Source organism: Furipterus horrens, unplaced genomic scaffold (genome assembly GCF_987537825.1).
Source record: "Furipterus horrens unplaced genomic scaffold, mFurHor1.1.pri manual_scaffold_8, whole genome shotgun sequence".
NCBI lineage: Eukaryota > Metazoa > Chordata > Mammalia > Chiroptera > Furipteridae > Furipterus > Furipterus horrens.
The window spans coordinates 104,495,697-104,514,148 of record NW_028327178.1 but is presented as its reverse complement, the minus strand read 5'-3'; the positions used below and the strand labels follow the sequence as shown (position 1 = coordinate 104,514,148).

The 18,452-nt window shown below is 48.0% G+C and overlaps 1 protein-coding gene across 2 annotated transcripts in view; it reads left to right on the top strand.

The window, feature by feature from the left end:
- ZFP64 (ZFP64 zinc finger protein) overlaps nucleotides 1-15,986 on the top strand; it is a 66,043-nt gene extending 50,057 nt beyond the window's left edge. For both annotated transcript variants that reach the window (XM_090286578.1, XM_090286579.1), the window contains 4 exons: nucleotides 2,503-2,652; nucleotides 2,842-2,904; nucleotides 11,709-11,960; nucleotides 14,972-15,986. In XM_090286578.1, coding sequence (XP_090142704.1) covers nucleotides 2,503-2,652; nucleotides 2,842-2,904; nucleotides 11,709-11,960; nucleotides 14,972-15,681 — 1,175 coding nt within the window. In that variant the 3' untranslated portion in view covers nucleotides 15,682-15,986. The remainder of the gene's footprint in view (nucleotides 1-2,502; nucleotides 2,653-2,841; nucleotides 2,905-11,708; nucleotides 11,961-14,971) is intronic.
- Nucleotides 15,987-18,452: the final 2,466 nt, after the last annotated feature.

Below are 18,452 nucleotides of genomic sequence, written 5' to 3'. Positions count from 1 at the left end.
CACAATGCATTTTCCTCTCTAAGAATCTGTTGACTCACGTGTGTACACACCAATGAAGAAAACCTGTATTTATATAGTGCTGATATAGGTTCCTTTACAGATGCTAAATTTAATAATCTTCATGTAACCCTAAGAGTTAGAGGCTAAATCCCCATTTTACAGATGTGGCAACTGAGGACCAGTGAGATTAGCGTACCAAGGGTCACACAGGTAATAAATGGTAGAACTGGAATTTGAAACTTGCTGGCTGACTTCTCAGTCATTTCTCTACTCCACTGTGCTTTTCAGTCTTACTCAGTTTCTGTGGGACTAAAACACTCAGGACTTTGATGAGTTTCTTTTTAACACGGGCGCAAGGTTTTTGGGTTTTCCTCCGAGGGGCATATTGATGAGCTTCAGATATGACAACTGGGAGTCCTAGTCAGCTGAAAACCTCCAGCTCAGTGACCTTGAGCCTCTCCTCTGAGTCGGTTTCCTTCCTTACAGAGCAGAAATCCCCAGCAGCATTAGCTGGGGAACTTGTTAGAAAAATTCTGGCTCCGCTCCAGACCTACTGAATCGGGAACTGGAGAGGTCGCTTAACAAGTCCTCCAGGTGATTCTGATGTGATGCGCACTTGGTGCTTCTCCGCTTTTCCTGGGCAGAGGAATCACCTCGGGGTCTTGTTAAAGTGCAGGTTGCTTCCGCAGTGGGATGGAGTCTGGGAGGGGCCTGAGGCTCTGCATTGCTAACTAGCTCCCAGTCATGTTGACATCAGTGCTCTGTGGACTCCCCTTTGAGTAGCAAAGGTTTGGGGTCCAATGATAGTCATTTGGGGGCTGCTTTCAAGTGCAGGTTTCTGGGACCGACCCTAGGGCACCCCCCTGGGAAGTTACCTTTAACCCGTAATTCCGGTGTTGCTGATCCAGGTACGTGAGCTGTCTTGTGCATTGGAGGGTGTTGGGCAATATCCCTGGCCTTTACCCGCTAGGTGCCACTATGACGCATATGATCCTGACAGTCACAAATGTCCCCAGGTATTGCCACATGTTCGCTGGGGACCAAATGACCGCAGTTGTGAGCCACAGGACTGCGTCACTTGTTGAGACGCTGCTAAGGGGCTTCTTGCACCATGACTGCTCGGATGTGTAGCTGTGGTCCTTCCTACCTGAAGTGCGTACTCAGACTCGGGCCGGGCGCTGGACTGAGGATTTACATTGTTCGGTTCTTCACAAGCTGAGGCAGGTCAGCGGTCCCTTCTTACAGATGAGCAGACTGAGCTCAGAAAGGCCGAGGTGCCCGTAAGCACGCAGCCAGGATTATGGCTTAGCAAGCCCTCTGCCTGGAACGGAAGCCCTCAGCGACAAGCTGCGCCGCCCAGGGTCTCAGGGTAAGAGGAGGTGTCCTCGGACACACCCACCAGGCAAATGGAATCGCCCTTCTGTACCTGGGGCAAGGCAAACAAAAGCGAGACCTTGGCCTGTAATTCAGAAATGAGTCAAGATTTTTTTTTTTTTTTGAAGACTTCAGACATGGATAACACCTCTTTAGGAGTACTTAATTTTGTTACAGAAAATTAAAAACTACATATTAGACTGAACCATATGAAATTGTCATCTGATTACTTGGGCCTGTGAAAACAGATCGGCTTTACTAAAAACAGGACACCATGGGCCCCCGGGTACCCAAAGCTGGGCTTCGCCAATGAATGACAGGTAGCCAGTCTTGTTTCTTCTGCACAACCATTCCCCTGCCCTGGGTTATTCTGAAGCAAATCAGCCATCTATGTAACTTAGAAATATTCATCCCGAAACTGTGAGAATGCTTTTAAAATTCTAATTCATCTTCACAGCTTACAAGAGAAATCCCGCGTGAAGCTTGCAGTTAGAGTTCACCATCTCCCTGTCTCAGATGTCCAACATCTCACCGTCTTCAATGGTTTTACAATATGTTTAAATCCCAATCAAAATCTTGATAGTGTAGACCATCATCTCAGGTCTTTCAGGCCCTGGTTTTTCCCTCCTCCTTTCAAGTTATTTGTTGAAACACCTGCGTTTTTGGCCTAGAGAGCGTTCGGGACTCGAGAGTAAGCATTTAAAAATAGCTTGACATTGCCATGGCAATCCAGCTTTCTGTTGTAGCTAAGAGTAACGTCTGGGCTTCTCTTTTTGTCTTATTTCACTTTTCTCGTCATTTGTGTTTACTTTTGTAAAATTCTGGTCTGCGGTGGACTGGAAATTACCTTACAAACTGGATCTCTGAGACGTGCTCTCGCAAAGTTTTACAGTCTCGTCCTTCTCATGACACCGTGTTCTTTTGGCCCCTGTATTTCTTGGAAATTGGTTGTTTGAGGAAGGTGACTTTTTGTCAGAGCAGGATGCATGCGGCTTTCAGTTTGGGGGGTTTTGTTCGGAGAGGCGATGAGTGGGGGGGCGGGTTAAGTGAGCCCACGCCTATTATAAGACTTGCCATGGCGGTTATACTTGAGAAACTAAGTAACACTTCTTTTCGTCTGCTTTTCAGCTTCGGAACTAGATAATGATGCTCCGAAATCAACTTGTCCCTCCACGGACAGCAGCGATGCCCAGAAAGCCCCAGTCGTGGCTCCTCCCCCCGAGTCCAAGGAACAAGCAGCAACCCTTGGAGAGAGGACGTTCAACTGCTGCTACCCAGGTAAAGAACGGGCGGGCGCACGCTGAGCCCTCCGGGTGACGCGTGGCCTCACTCGCCCCGGGGACGCCTCCCGCGGGTCCCGAGGCCTCAGCTCAGTGTGGGGCTCGCCAGAACCTGAGTTCACGGTAGCTTTCGTTGTTGAGCTTACGGTTTAAAAAGAGCTGGTTTTTTTTTTCCCTTCTCCTCTAGGTTGCCACTTCAAAACTGTCCATGGCATGAAAGACTTGGACCGCCACCTACGAATCCACACGGGTAGGTATCTGTTCCTTTGCTCAGAACTCGAGGGTAAAGAACAAACAAACAAAGAACGAGGGGATCTGAATTCAGTGCTGGGCACATAGCGGCGCGCAGGGCAGACAGGACATGTGGCAGCGGACAGGTGACGGGAAGGTACCGCAGAACCTGTGTTAAAGGGATTTGACCGCGGCTGCTCGTGAAAGGCTTTTCTGAAGAACAGAATCTCGACTTAAAGTACAAAAGATGGGAGAAAAGGAAGCGTTCCAGGCAGCGGGAACAGCAGGTGCCGAGGCTTGGAAGGAGCAAAATTTGGTACGAGCTGGTGCGTGAACGTGATGAGCGCAGATCCTCCTGCCCTAGTCCAGCCTTCTCGTTATTGCGGGTCCAGCCAGCATCTGAATTATCATCTTAATGAGAAACCTCGACCCAGAGCTGATCAGCTAGCCTGCTCCTCAGAAACTTACTGAGATAATGTTTGTCGTTTTTTCCTTAAATAGGCATGAGGTGACATTGGAGAGGTTGTCAGGGAGGGCTGCCCAGGGCCTGTGGCCATAGTAACCTTAGAGAAGAGCAATAAGGTTGCCTCTTTTTATTTATTTATATATTTGTTTGTTTGTTTGTTTGTTTAGAGGGGGACCCTTGCTCTGTAACAAGTCCCCCCTCTCAGACTTAAGACCCTTTATAATCTTACAAAAGGACAATGGGTTAAGGTCTCATGCTCCTCTAGCTGCTTCAAGCTGGGCATGGTCGTCATCCTACCTACCCTTGGGTCCAGAAATCCCTAATAAGAGTGGGGGTGTGGAGGGGAGGGTGGCCTTCCCACTTGGGAAAGGATCGTGCAGACTCCAGGTCAGTTGGCGGTCTCCGGACCATGGCGTGCTCGGTTTAACAGGCCGGCATCCTTGTTGTGTTCTGGGGGCAACAGATTTGGAAACAGGGTTAGAAAGCATCATTCAATCCATAACCACTAGGTGACCAAAGGCAGGGATTAATTTTTCAGTATCCCACATTAGGAAAAAAAAGGTTACTTCTTAAAGGTACCTCCCAAGCTGCACCCAGCTGCTGAGAACACAGAGAAATAAGATGTGCTGGAGCGAAGGAACTTCCTGGCCAAGGTCTGCACACCATGGCCCGTGCTCTCATGCCCCTTGGCCCACCTGTTGCCTGTGGCTGCGTGGGCCCTACAGTGGCATTACTGAGCCGTTGCCAGGGAGACGGTATGCTGCCCAAAGCCTGAGGCGTTTACTGCCTGCCTCGTTACAGAGCTTTGCCCACCTTTGTCCCCAGTGTAGAGCCTATACTAGGCTGTATGAGCTAGGGTACTGGTCTGTGTGGCGTTACAGAAACCAATCAAGGTGGCTCAAACGTCATCGGGTTTATTTCCCTCGGGTACAGTTTAAGAAGCAAGAAGTCGCGGCTGGTAGCCGGGCTCTGTCATCCTTAACGTAGCGCTTCATCTCCGGGTCCAGATTCCTTAACCAGCGGAAGGTGGAAGTGGAGCCGGGGGCTCCAGTCTCCCCCCCGTCCCCTGTCCCCCCTGTTGCCCCAGAAGCAGCAAACCTTGTGGCTAGGGAGCTATGAGCTGAGCCTAGAACTGGGGGGAGGCGGGGAAAGGGTCTCCCAAAGGGCAGCCACATGCTCAGCTCCAATTCTGCAGCTCCGTCATTAAGACATCTTTCTGGACAGGGGGTATCGTGCTGTGGAAATAAGGGAGCGTAGGGTCAGCCTCTTAACAAAAGGCGTGGTTGATCCTCACCTCGGAAGACAAGGCTGCTGGGGTGACAAAGTCAGTGAGGGCGTGTGAATTGCAGGAGCCATTTGAACAAAGATGAGACCCACCAACATGGCAGGTGTAGGCAACCTAAACCTGCAACTTTCTTGCTGTACAGAACGACGCTCCAATCAACCCAGCTACCCGACCAGGGCAGGGAGGTGATCATCTTATGACTTGAGACCAGCCCTGACCGGTGTGGCTCAGTTGGGCGTCATCCCTCAAAGCAAAAGGTCACGAGGTTGATTCCTAGTCAGGGCACATTGATGTTTCTCTCCCTCTCTCCCTTTCTTCCCCTCTCTCTAAAAGTAAATAAATTAAGTCTTAAAATAAATAAATAAAAAGACTTGAGCCCAAGTCTTTGCCAAATAGAGGTAGAACAGTGGTTCTCAAACAGCTATTTTATCTGTAATTGGCGACATTAGCCATTTGAAACTTTTAAATTACTTATTCGTTTAAAAATAACAGTAAGCCCTTTCTGTATTAACATAACACTTTCATGAAAAGTATTTTCACCCAAAAAGTGGCCTTGGTCGCACCTTCGCAGATCTCTCCTGCCTTTCTGCATCGTTGGATGGATGCTCACATCCGTTTCCGTCCACAGTCCACCGCCATGCGTTATTTTGGGTGAAGCCCGTGAAGAAAATCGGGCCTCAAGTCCAGGGCGGGCACAAGGAGGTTGACAGTTGTGAGTAGGCGAAACACAGTTTATTCGTGTAGCATCGTTTACTAATTACTGTGTTTTCCGTACGAGCCGCTGTGAACCTCCTTTTGTGCGCCCTGTCTGTGATTGGCAATGGGGAGGGGTGTTGCTCGCTTTTCGGGTCATTCTTTTTCCCTCGTGCTGCGCCACAGCACAGCCAACGGCAATTTCCTAAAGACGAGCCGCTACGTAGAACCTGCACCCGCAGGTCCGTAAGCTGCTCTAACTGCGAAGTTAAAATCCGTTGGTCTTTCCACTTTGAATGCTTTCACCCCGGCTTGATTTTTGACATGTTTGTCCTCTGATCACTTAGAAACCCTTGGTTCACCACTTACGGAATTCTTCCAAATTTCATTTTTACACAGGAAAAATCACTTCTGTTAATATTATCAATCTCATTAAAAATAAAAATAAAAAAAAACTAAGAACCAGGGAGCTGCAGATATGTTTTGAAATCCTGACTTTCGTGTTGAGAGCTCAGCTGTTATCACTGCAGTACTGGCCACATTCCTGGAAATGATAGGCACGCGTAGTTCATTCTGCCAGATCGCCGATGTGGGGAAAAAACACAGTCTGCCCGCTGTCTCAATCAAAACGGTGCTGCCTGGCTAAAGCGTGCAGTGCTGTCGCCCGCCACGCCGGTTCTCAGGTCACCGGCGGGGGTGGGTCGCAGCAGACGGCAGAAGCAGCATAAACGTACTTCCCATTTCATCATCATCACGCAGGACATTAGAGAGGCTCATTCAGGGGGAGACGTTTCATCAGACAGTGATACTGGCCCCGGCTTCCCTGGGAGGCGTGGCAGCAAAGGCGGTGAGGACCGACCGCCTGCGCAGCTCAGGGGCCAGCGCACCTGCCTGCCATTGCTCCTGCGTAGTGGAAATATCAATGATGAAAAAGGCAAAGCCTGTCGCAGCAGGAGCGTGACAATACTTTTGATCATGGACTCAACCAGAAGAAGTCTCAAGGACTCCCAGGCTGTACTTCAAGGATCAGGGGGGTCATGTGCGACAGGCAAGTACAGGAGCCGCTCAGGACAGGCGTCTGTGCACCTAGACACAGGCTTGCTGACGGCTTTTGGGGGAGTGTTGGAAAATCGGGTCTCGAACTTGGATTGAATCTTACTACCTGTATTCTAAAGTCATATTGGGGAGATATATATATATATAATATATATACACACACACATTTATATCTTAAATGCAACTGGATAGGAAAAGCTAAATTTTCAGATGCGCGATAGAAACAGTGAGGAGTAAACTATCCGAATAGATTTAAAAACAGCATCAGTTTTCTCGTAACTTTATACATGGACTAGGTTGCTCTTGCTTTCAAATTCTTAAATCATTCCATTCAAAGGTGACTCACTGGTATTGTTTGCAAGCTTAATAATAACAGACCGAGGGGGGTTGCCACCTCTGCTTCCATACCACGATCCCACCTGCCTTCCGGAGATTAAAGTTCATCTGGAAGAGAAGAGAAGGCCCAAAAGTAGCCCAGAAATCTTGGTCAGCAAGACCTTTGCTTTATCAGGAATGAAAATACCGTAAAGCTGTAATTCAAACGGTGTGAATAGCAGCTGGAACAAATTATAGAAACCAAGGCGCGTGTGCGCAAATTTAAGGCAGCATGTCAAGCCGAGGAGGCGCAAGTGAACACTGCTGTGTGGCGTCAGGACAAAGGCCATTGCCCTTCACCTCATCATTCACAAATTCCAAGCCTATTAAATAAGTTAGATACTCAAGTCCATAATGCCTTAGGAAATGTACGACAAATGTACAGTATAAACAGACAGACAAACAAAACCACAAAGAAGACAGGTTAATGGGACTAAAGTTAAAAGTTCTAACAAGACCACTAAGAAGTTAAGACGAGCATCCCATAAGAAATCTGAAGCATAGGATAGAATTAATCTTCAGCCCACGTAAGTATTCTTACAAGTCAGGCAACGCGGTGGAAAGAATATGAATGCCAATATTCACACGAAAAGCCCATGAGCAGTAAAGTGAAATGCAACATAAATACTGTGTTTCCTTTGTCGGGGTGGCTGTATCCACACAGTGAATTGCAGGACAGTCTGTGTCACTTGGCATTTAATTCCATCGTAACCACAACCTCCTTCCTGTCAACCTCCCAATTCCGAGAGAATGTGGTTTGGGGGAGAAGCTTGGTAGAGAGCCGATAGAAGCAAAGCCCCTTGACAAAGAATTTGAGTCTTTTCCCCAAGGCCCCTTTCTGTCCTCTCATTTACTCTAATAGTTCAAGTCTGTTTCTTTTGGATTGTCCCCTCTCTGTCTTCCCACTTGACCTTGAGGGCCTCGGTTGAGGGGCCGCAGGTCTGGGTGGAAGAGGAGCAGTCAGAGCAATCTGCCCCAATCTTATTCTTTCCTCGGAAGGAATGCTTTGGTGTCGCCATCTTTAATCAAGAGTGATGGTTGGATGTCAGATGTTCGCTCCTTTTAAGATGGTCCTGTGGGATTTATCTCGCCTCCTAAAGGAGATGGACTTGTAATGTTTGTATTTTTAATATCACTCTGTATTATGTCATTTGACATTGATATCCGAGTTAATCTCTCGTGAACGGAGTTGAGGCTTTTCTTTTTCTTTTATCTTCCTCTTTGCGACTATAGTTATTGAATGGAAGTACTTCTAGGACATTGGATGGAATGTACCCAAGGACCTCTGTCTACTTGTGGCATTTTTCAGAGGCCAGAGGGGGGTGTAGATTAGGCTGTGGTAAGGGACCGCTGTGTACACAGTGTCCTCGTCAGTCCCAGCTCGGTGCCTAAAGGCGGGGCAGCTGCCGTCTGGAACACGCCAGATAAAGTCATTCTTGACCTTTTGTCTGCTGTGGACTCCTGGCAACTTTGTGAAGCTCAGGGACCCCTCCCAAAATGTTTTTAAATGTGGTAAAATCACATTAAAAGCTATATTTTTGTATAGCTGCTATTAAAGTGTTAAATATGCGGTATTTTAATACGCTAAGCCCTGGCGACCCAAAGGGTGGTCAAGGCAAGAAATGTCAGCCTCCCCGGGGGGCATGTTAGAAATGCAGAATCTCAGGCCCTACCCCCAAACTGTATTTTACTTTTTGTTTTTTACAAGTTCAGCGTGAGAAATGGGGCGATATTGGTCAAAAAGGGTACAAACCTCTAGTGATAAGATGAATGAGCTCTAGGGATCTAAGACACAGCGTGGTGTCCGTAGTTAACAAGACTGTATTATGTGTTACATACTTGACAGTTGCTCAGAGAGTCAATCTTAACTGTTCTCACCACCAAAAAAGTAATTATCGAAGGCGATGGGGGTGTTGCCGCAATGAAGGTAATCATTTCTCCATGTATACAGACATTAAATCATCATGTTGTCTATATAATGTTACATGCCATTTATATCTCAGCTGGGGGTCAGGAATCTGCGTTTTAACGACACTCTCCCCACCCCCACCGGACAACTAGGATGCTCAGTGGCAGCAATGTTAGGACCTCGTGGCCGCTCTGCTAATTCCCTTCCTTGTGGTGCATGATGAATGTAAATGACCCTTTGAGAACTGTAGCAAGTGCAGTGTCATGAACGTGGCTTGTGTCTGTCTATTCACGAGGGTCTCAGGTACCATTATCGGTGTGGTCTGTGGGCTACATGCAGAACGGGAGGAAATGCTAAATTCCAGTTACGGGTTTTAGAAACAGAAGTGTAACCATGTCCCACACTGGGTCTTTGACCCTCTGAAGTTCATCTGCAAGGCCCACGTGAGGAATCCCCGATCTGGAATGTCACAGGGATCTTGGGCAAGAGAAATGAATGTGGCAGATGACACACTGGTTCGTAAAAGCATTGGCCTGACGGTGATTCATCGGTTTTGATCTTGGCTCAGCAGGCAGAGGAAGTCACACGCCCAAGCCTGCGGTCACTGGGACAGGGAAGCAGAATTCTGGGAAGAAGGACAGCAAATGTTTCAGCAGTGAACAGCCTGCTTCAGGGTGCAGCTCCAATAGAGCAACTTTTTCAATGGTTATTGATCCGTTTGACTTGGTCATTTTTATCTTCCTGGGCCGTCTTCCCTTTTCGAGAGCTTCTGAACTGACTGGGGTGAAGTTCTCCCTAATGTCATGATTGATTTTTTCTCTCGCCAGTCCCCTTTCTCTTTGCAATGTCTGTCCTCAACCAGCTACAACCTGACACCCCTCCCCCCACTGGGGACATTCGGCAATATCTGAGGACGGATTGGGCTGTCACCACTGGGGACGGAGGTGCTACCTGCATCTAGTGGGAAGGGGCCAAGGATACTGCTACGATCTACAGGGTGGCCTACAGCAAAGGCTTGCCTGGCCCCGAAGGACGACAGGGATGGAAAACCCCGCTCTGCCGGAACCTTCTTTCTGAGCAAACCGCCCCTTTTAACAACCAATTTTGCTTTTCTTGACCAAGTGCTGTAATCTTCACTTATTCCTTGTGGTTCACTTGCTTTCAGTCTTTTCGTTAAAAGTGAATTTAAGTCTATGTAAACTTTGTTCTTAAAGGTGATCGGCTGTAGGCCTCGGTGCATGCTCTAGCCGCCCGTCTCTAGGAGGGGCGTAATCTGATGTGGATTCTTGAGCAGAAATTGGTTTAAAATATGTCCTGCGCCTTTCAGACTGATTTTTTAGAAAACCTTTTATGAGACCATGTTTGATTCATAACAGTTTTAGTCACATTTACTTGGTGAGTTTTATCTCTCCTTTAATAAGAAATTTCTAGTGGCTTTTATCATGATTCTTATTTTGCCTAATATTAACATTGATGTTCCTGCTTCCTTTTAGCATTTTTCCCGAATATTTTTCTATTATTTTTGTACTCTGTCATTTTTTACTTAAGTATCTTCAGGGCATTAAGCTGACTTTTCGAAATTTTTAACAGGGAAATTTAATTCACTTATGTTTGTTGTACTTAGATTTCGTTAGAGTTTTACCTTTGTGTGTGTGTGTGTGTGTTTTGTTTTTGTTTTTGATTTAATGTTGGTTCTCTTGTCATTTGCGAGCAATAACTTCCTTCCCACTTCATTACTTTGTCAGTCTCCCACAGTTCATCCACTTCCTTTCATTTTTCCTGATGTCTGATGTCTACTGGCTTTTCTTTGTCTGTTGAACATTAGTTCAAGTACAGGGTTCTATTTAAATAATTTCTATAGGACTGATTTTGTTCCCAGCTTGCTACCATCCAGTGTCACCTGAGGAGCCGTGTGCTGATCTGAGTGTTTTTCTTTGTGAAAGCTTTAAGAGCTTAGCGTTCTCGGCTCCTGAACGTGGCCGCCCTGCCTCTAGTTAGGCATTTGAAGACCCGTGGCCATCTTTACTATTGAGAAATCATGATTTGCTTTGTTCTCTGTCCTGTCTTAACTTTTCTGGTACTTGTCCCATTGTCCTTTTGGGCAGCCTCTGAGAGAGTCTTTTAGCTCCATCTTCTTCTAAGTTTTTCTTTTCATCTAACTACAAGTTTTACTTTGACAATCAGAGGAGGATGGAAATTATTATGGGAATGAAAACTGCTTTTATAACTTCATGTTCTTGATTTGGACATGTCCCCCCAAATGATGGCTGAGGCAGCGTAGGGAATCTGGTACACGCACAGATACTGGGGCCAAAACGCCTGGGTTCAGATCCCAACTTCAGCCATGTATGTGAACTGGAGCAAATTGATTTAGGCATGTCTTCCTGGTCCTGGCTTTCCCCGAGCATTTGGCTCCTGAGTGGAATCCCTGACACTTGGACATGCTTAGTCTGAAGGAGTTATAGGGGAGGAAAGGAACACACTATTTGGTAAAGATGTTCTGGGCATGCGGTGCTCTGTCTTCCAGGGTGTCCCTAGCTACTAGGGGCCTTGGCATTATTTCTCTGGTCTAAGCATCCTCACTTCCTAATAGCTGGGGGCAAAGAAGATATGGGAGGGTAGATACCATTGCTACATGCAGGTTGGTACAAGGGAGGGGTCCTCCTGACCGTTCTTTATGTGGCGCATCAACTATTGAGTCAAAAAGCTGTCCCAAGACCCCTAGACCTGCCACTTCTGATCCTGAGTACTATTTGACCCCTCCCGTTTTCCCAAATGGGGTTTGGCCATGGATTTTCTCCTTCAGCCTGGTTTTGTCCAATCTGTCCCTTAGGATTCTTCATCATTTCTGAGCCATCAGTGAGTGGCACACCTCATCTCCCAACGTGATCAACTAGATTTAAGTGTCTTTCTGTGCCTGCACATCTGGGCAGAAGGAAGAGGCGACCCATAGATGCCCAGGCTGCCATTTTGATCAGATCTCTTTGCCCTCATCGTGATAGAATAACTCTTAAAACGGACTCTTTTCTGTATCTGAAGGAGACAAACCACACAAGTGTGAGTTCTGCGACAAGTGCTTCAGCCGGAAGGACAACCTGACCATGCACATGAGGTGCCACACCAGCGTGAAGCCCCACAAGTGCCACCTGTGTGACTACGCCGCCGTGGACAGCAGCAGCCTCAAGAAGCACCTGCGGATCCACTCGGACGAGCGGCCGTACAAGTGCCAGCTGTGCCCGTACGCCAGCCGCAACTCCAGCCAGCTCACCGTGCACCTGCGCTCGCACACCGGTAAGGCCCTAACCTTGACCCGGCAGCCTCCGTGCCCGCCGTGGTCTTCAATTTGTGAACCTTCATTTGCCTAAAACGCACGCGAGTTCAGTAACTTGGTGGTTAAGCAAAGAACATTGACATTTCTGTGGTGATCGCGAAGCTCGTGGGTTTTTTTTTGTTCTCCAGGGCCATAGTTTTTAGTAAAACCTGAAAACCTGACAGCTGGGTTTCCTAACGTGACTGCATAGAGTGCAGTTGGAGATGAGTAGCCAGCACAGCAGTCGAGAAGCAAAGAGGTATCTTGAATAATCTGATCTATACACTAGGTGTTTCAATCCTTTCACCTGTACTCTGATTGCGTAGCTTAGTTCAGAAACATGTAGCACAATCCGCTGAATGTTATTCAAGACACAGACTTCATCCAGTTCTAGAAGTTAGACTTTGCAAAGGGCTTCTCCTTCCCTTCTTTGTGAGACCCCATTGAAATAATGATTGGTCAATTGATAGACTCGACCAACCCATGGTGGCACAGAAAAAACGGGGACTAGGGATTCAGGAAGAGGTTCATAAAGTGAGAATTTTCAGGGAATTTATGGAAGATGGCAAGCAGAAGGAAACATGCTGACCTCTGAAACTGAGTAAAGAAAACTGTCCCAATAGACCAATGGGAGACAGCCACACAGTTGGGAGCCAGTCTGTCCAGCCAGTGTCTGGTTGTCCTGAAGAGTTCTGGACTTGGAACTGGCATGTAGCCTGCCAAGGCCACAGAGCTCAGAGAAGGTGAAGCCTATTGGCAAAATGGCCCAAACTAGGAAGCAGGTAAAATCTGTGGCTCTTTTGCCTAATCCTCATGCCAATCCACTCCTCCTAAACAAAGGTTCAGCTATGGATTATGACTCATTTGTGGGAAATGATGGTATAAAAAGCACCAAGTCTAACAGATAACTGATCCTGGAGCCAGCAGAGTACTTGGGTGATAAATAAGAATTTTTCAATTCTAATTGGTATCTACCCACTGGCAGAAATGTTGCATCCGAGAAGAGTTCTATGAAAAGGCAGTAAGAACAAAGAGGTGTGAATTGAAACTAGGATTGCTGGCTCTAAAGTTTAAAACTCCCAGAGATCAGGGGGAAAAGTTTGAGTTGGGAGAACTGAGAAAAAATAAGAAACTGGATGTCTGGTCGCTGATTAGTTCTAAGAAGAAAAGAAAATAGAAGTGAGAAAATCAAATGAGGAAAAGAATTTCATGATTCTAAGGGGCTGTGGGAATGAAAGGTGCCAAGGAGGCCGGAGGAATCCATACCTAAAAAGACTTCTCAGTACTAGTGGCTTCTAGAAGACAGGGAACAGTGCCTTCTAAGTTGGAAAATCATTTTGAACGTAGGATTTTATACCCAGCCAAACTATTTCAAGTATGAAAGCAGAATAGACAAAGGTGTATGCAAGGACTCAGATTTTTCTCTCAGCCACCATTCTAGCGAAAGTACTAGAAGCTAAACTTGAGCAAGACAAGGGAGAAAAAAGTTTGACAGGAGATATTTGATGTGGGAATATCTGAATAGAGCTCACTGGGATTGCAATAAAGGGAAATAACGGGGTGATACTTGTGTAGGAGGTTAAGAGAAAAAAGTTAGCAAGTCCGAAATTCAGGAAATCTATTAGAAATGCCATGTAAATGCTGACATAATAAGAGACTGGACAACTTGAGATCATTGTGTGAGATTCTTTTTTTCTCAAGAAATGCCCCGTCTAGTCAAGAAGTGTGCATGATAAAATGTGACCCAGATGAACATGTAGGAAAAGAGAATCAGTTTGACCTTGAGGCTAGCAACACTGTCAACTGGCCCAGGTGTGATAGTGACCCTGAAAGAAGGTGGGCATAATCATAGTGCAGTAGTTGGCTCTGGTGAAGATCACGTACCCAGCCGTAATATATATTACTTCTACAGCAGGTCCTCGAATAACGCTGTTTGGTTCAATGTCATTTCATTATAACGTTGATAGACATGTCACTCGATTATATCAATGAGCCGACGGTAGACTTGGTTTAGTTATACATCATTCCACTCTAAGTCAAAGAACCCACGGACAGCGTTAAGAGAGGACTTAGTGGAGCTTGACTCTCAAATTGAAAACATGTAGTTCAAACGTGAGAAGTCACGGGTCAGAATGCAAGTGTTACTGAACTTAAATGTAAAATAAAGCTATTTCTGACCAGAGGAGGGAATCCTCAGAAAACTCCTTAAGCTGATGGACCAAAAGCAGGGAGACTATCGCTCAGTGTGGAAGGTGATGCTAAAAGGGTAAAGGCACAACCAGCAATGCAAGGGGGACGCTGGGGGGGGCGTGGCAGGGTGCATGTGTAAGTCTCCTCTTGGCTTATGGTCTCTGACTATGGTGTTTATAAAGTAACAACCTCGAACGAACTAAACGCCCTTCGCAGTACCTCCAGGGATGCGGAGGACGCTATGGCTTTTCGATATTTGCCCCCCGGCCGCCATAAATTGTTACTTTTAGAAATCAAACGCAGTCTCGTAGTTGTAAAACGGGAACTTTCACTAGTGAGACAGGCCAATTAACCCATGGAATATAGCTTAGACACTAGAGGAAGCACGTCGGTAGGTCTCAGCTGGATTTGGAACAGTTGTTTGTGACATTGTTTGCACCTCTTCCTTCTTCCGTGTTCAGTATTGGGGTGTCAGGTTAAATGAGAGTCTAGACTCAAAACTGAAGTGGCCTCGTGAAGAGTATGGACTTGGATGCCATGATGCCTGAGTTCAGATCCCTGCTGTTCAGATCAATCACTGGACTTCTCTGAGTCTCAGTTGCCCTGGCTGTAAGATGGGGAGTAACAGTAGCCACGCACAGGACCGTTGTGAGGACTCAGTGAGTTAGCACTCGTGGTAGACGGTGTTGTTAGGAGTTCAGAAGACCCGATGGCCTCTTTGCGGCCCAGTGTTCTGACGCATGTTTGGGGGGAGTTCTGTGTTGCCTGCCTGCTCTAATGGACACACACCTTCCGTTGCTAGGGGACACCCCCTTCCAGTGCTGGCTCTGTAGCGCCAAGTTCAAAATCAGCTCGGACTTGAAAAGGCACATGATCGTGCACTCGGGGGAGAAGCCTTTCCAGTGCGAGTTCTGTGACGTCCGCTGCACCATGAAGGCGAACCTCAAGTCGCACGTCCGCATCAAGCACACCTTCAAGTGCCTGCACTGCGCCTTCCAGGGCCGCGACCGGGCGGACCTCCTGGAGCACAGCCGGCTGCACCGCGCCGACCACCCCGAGAAGTGCCCCGAGTGCAGCTACTCCTGCTCCAGCGCGGCCGCCCTGCGCGTGCACAGCAGGGTCCACTGCCAGGACCGCCCCTTCAAGTGCGACTTCTGCAGCTTCGACACCAAGCGGCCCAGCAGCCTGGCCAAGCACATTGACAAGGTACACAGGGACGAGGCCAAAACGGAGAACCGGGCCCCGCAGGGCGGGGAGGGGCCTCGGGACAGCAGCTCCCCGCACGTGGCCAAAATAGTGACTCAGAAGGCCTTCCGCTGCGAGACGTGCGGGGCCGCCTTCGTCAGGGACGACTCTCTGAGATGCCACATGAAGCAGCACAGTGACCACGGTGAGAACAAGAACGCGGACTTGGTCACCTTCCCGCCTGACAGCGGTGCCTCGGGGCAGCTCAGCACCCTGGTCTCCGCGGGGCAGCTGGACACCTCCCTGGAGCCCAGTCAGGGCCTCTAATTCGTGCAGAGAGGGTGGCGGGCTGTAGGGGAGGCCATCAAGCCAGCAGACCTGAGTCACCAGCTCAGGGCAAGGCTGCCCGCAGCTTCCTAGGCCTCCAGAGGCCCCGGCAGCAGTCACTGCGGCGTGCAGGCAGACGCCGAAGCAGGGCTGTGGGGACACCTCTCCATGGGGCTGGCTCCCCTCCGAGAACCACCGTGAGCCGGTTGACCAGTTGTTCCAAAGTGGGGGCCCCTCTGAGCTCCGCTCTATCCAGTAGGGATCGCTTCTTCATGATGGACTCCAGTCCTAAGACTGGCCCACCTCCGATGAGTTATTACGCTGTGTAAGCCACATGGAACGCTGAAACTCAGCTGAGCTGCCTAGCGGCAAAGGTTAAGATGAGGATGGGCCGTGGAGGGTCTGGGGAAGCTGGGAGAGGTCTAGTTCTTAACCTGGGTGGCGGTCATCAGAGTGTTCGTCTTACACGCTTTTGTGTGGTTCCTTTTACCGGTTGTCTTATAATAAAAGACAAACTCATCTACAGAATGGTGAAGGAGGAAACCTCCATTTTTCTTCCGCAGACAGGTTGTGGTGCTGTTCTCTGCCCCGCCCCCAGCCCCGCCCCATCCTCCTGAAATTACAGCCGCGGGCAGGGTTTCTCCCTGTCTGGGTGCAGCGGTGGGACATGCAGTTTGATCTGTAGGTGGCAGCAAAGATCAAGCTAACACAAGCTCAGCCTGTCACTGCTGCTGTGAAATGCATGTGTGTGCTTGTTATTCATAAAGAAAAGTCCAGGGGCCGCCCGGGCTTGGTTCGGGGACATGCGATGCGTGGGACAGCCTGAGACGAGCGTCTTTTGTCACTGTAAGCACGTGGTGTTTACTGAACCAACAAACAACTGAAAATCCACACCTCTTGTCAGTGCCCGTGTGACTCGACTTGGGCGGCTGTGGAAGGCCAGCGGCTTTATCATTGATCCAGAGTTGCTTTGTCTGTTCTACTTTGGCATCTTTTCCCCAAATACAGTCTCTGTTTAATGCAAATTCTTGTGTGTCCCTCGTCAAGCTAAAAATCGGTGCTCTTAAAACAAATGAAATAGCTCCACTGGTTTTGTAGTAAACTAGGCTACAGGACGTGGAAACCAATTTTTATAGATGGCCTACAGGGGAGCATTTCCCTTATGATAGCAAGAGGTGCATCGTTTCTTTTGCTCTGAATCTTGTTGGAACAAATCTGATGCCATTTAAGTGCAACATCAGGCAGGTGATACACACCGTTCAATCCTTTGTTGTAAGGAGAAAAGACGAATATGGGGAGACCCCCCTCCGCCCCCCAATGATAGAATTAATCACTGCTTTACTTTGGAACTCTTGTTTTTGATGGCTCAGAAAAGTATCTGGTTACTGAATGCCAGTGCAGGGTACAGATTCTCTTGTCACCTCTGCTACTTAGCATGAGTCTTATCTCCGTGTCTGTTCTAATAACAGGAGGGTTGTTGACCTTTCAGGTAGGAATCCAGAGATCAGAATCATATAAACATTCCCCATGCCTCTGAGGTAACATCTCCTCAAGATAAACAGGAAAGACACCAGCCTCGTGAGAAGACTTTTTTCTTTCTTCTTTTTTTTTTTAACAGCTGTATGGCCTTCAAGGGTCTTATATTTACCCTAGTGTCACCTAGTAAATTTGAATTCCCAGTGGAGCAGGGATCAGTACAAAGTTTCGGACCCGACAGTAAATGTCAGAGGCATTGCGGAGCTGTGAGTTCTCTTTTGGGACTAAACTCTGCAGTGTTGGCCCAAAAGAAGCCATCGGCAACAGGAAAAAGAATGTTTCTGTGTTCCAATAAAACTTGATAAGATAATTCGGGAAGTGGGAGAGTAAACAGGCTAACACCGCTAGGACAAAACCGGAAAGAGACAAATTGTCGCCTGAAAGACTGGGGAACGAACGGCCTGAATGGCTAAAGGGCTGGGGGCAAGGCACAGATCAGATAAGCGAAGTTTCTCTCCCCACCTCCCTCCGTTTGCAAGGTTGATGAGGATCAGAAAGGGGAAACTGATCAGTGAGGGCATTCACAGTTTGACTTCACTGGGATCGGGGGTGGGCGAACTTTTTCAGTAAAGGGCCAGGTAGTAGACATTTGGGGCTCTGCTGGCCTTAGCCTCTGTGGAAACTGCGCAGCTCTAGCCGCCTCGGCTGTGGCAGCACATTCGCCCAGCTCTGCCGTTGTAACGACAGCAGCCGTAGATGAGGGTTAAGCAGATGGGTATAGCCGTGTGCCAGGAAAACTTTATTTACCAAAAGCAGGCCATGATTCAGAGAGGGCCATAGTTTCCTGACCCTGAGCTGGGCTTTTGGTGAGCAAGCAGCAGGATTCATTGGTCATGGGTAAATGCAGGGAGAATTTGCTACATTTCCTGGGGTCCCTTCGAGAAAGGGGCTGCTGCGCGCAGATTAGGTGAGATCCAGGTGGGTACTGGGACGAACTGGGTCCTTTTGATCCGGATTCAGATCAGCTGTAAACTCTGCAGTGAAGAGTCCAAAAGTCAAAGTGACATCCTCCTGCTTTCCTCTGCTTAAGCTGTCTTACTGCCTTCTAAATATTGTGAAACATGAAGTTTTTGTTTGTCTGTCCCAGCATTTAGTTTCTTAAAGAAAAAGGATGAGTCCTGGCCAGGTGACTTAGTGAGAGCGTCATCCTGATAACCCCAGGGCTGTGGGTTTGATCCCCAGTCAGGGCACATAGAGAAGTCAGCCAGCGAACCCATGAATGGTGGAACAACAAA